The 395-nt window shown below is 49.4% G+C and overlaps 1 protein-coding gene across 1 annotated transcript; it reads left to right on the top strand.

Moving 5' to 3' along the window:
• Window positions 1-6: 6 nt before the first annotated feature.
• LOC109131967 (actin-related protein 6-like) lies at window positions 7-390 on the top strand (the record flags this gene model as incomplete). The annotated part of the gene is made up of 1 exon (XM_019243128.1): window positions 7-390. A coding segment is annotated over one exon (384 nt), but the record flags the coding sequence as incomplete, so codon positions are not given.
• Window positions 391-395: the final 5 nt, after the last annotated feature.

The following is a 395-nucleotide window of genomic DNA, read 5'->3' as shown; positions in this document are numbered from 1 at the left end:
CGCCGCCCCATCGACCGTGGCTACCTCATAAACTCTGACCTAGAACGCGACATCTGGTCACACCTCTTCACTTCTCTCCTCCACATCACTCCTTCCTCCTCCTCTCTCCTCCTCACTGAGCCACCACTCTCGATCCCTTCCGTTCAGCGTTCCACCGACGAGCTTGTCTTCGAGGACTTCGGATTCTCTTCTCTCTACGTAGCTCATCCTCAGTCTCTTGTTCATCTCTATGAAGCTAGTCGTCAGCCTGATTCAGTCCTCTCAAAGACTCAGTGTAGTCTCGTTGTTGATTGTGGCTTCTCCTTCACTCACGCTGTTCCTGTTCTTCACAATTTCACTCTTAATCACGCCATTAAGAGGATTGATTTAGGAGGCAAAGCTTTCACTAATTACTT

This window comes from Camelina sativa, unplaced genomic scaffold, assembly GCF_000633955.1.
Source record: "Camelina sativa cultivar DH55 unplaced genomic scaffold, Cs unpScaffold10042, whole genome shotgun sequence".
Lineage (NCBI taxonomy): Eukaryota > Viridiplantae > Streptophyta > Magnoliopsida > Brassicales > Brassicaceae > Camelina > Camelina sativa.
This window is presented reverse-complemented; position numbering and strand designations above follow the sequence as displayed.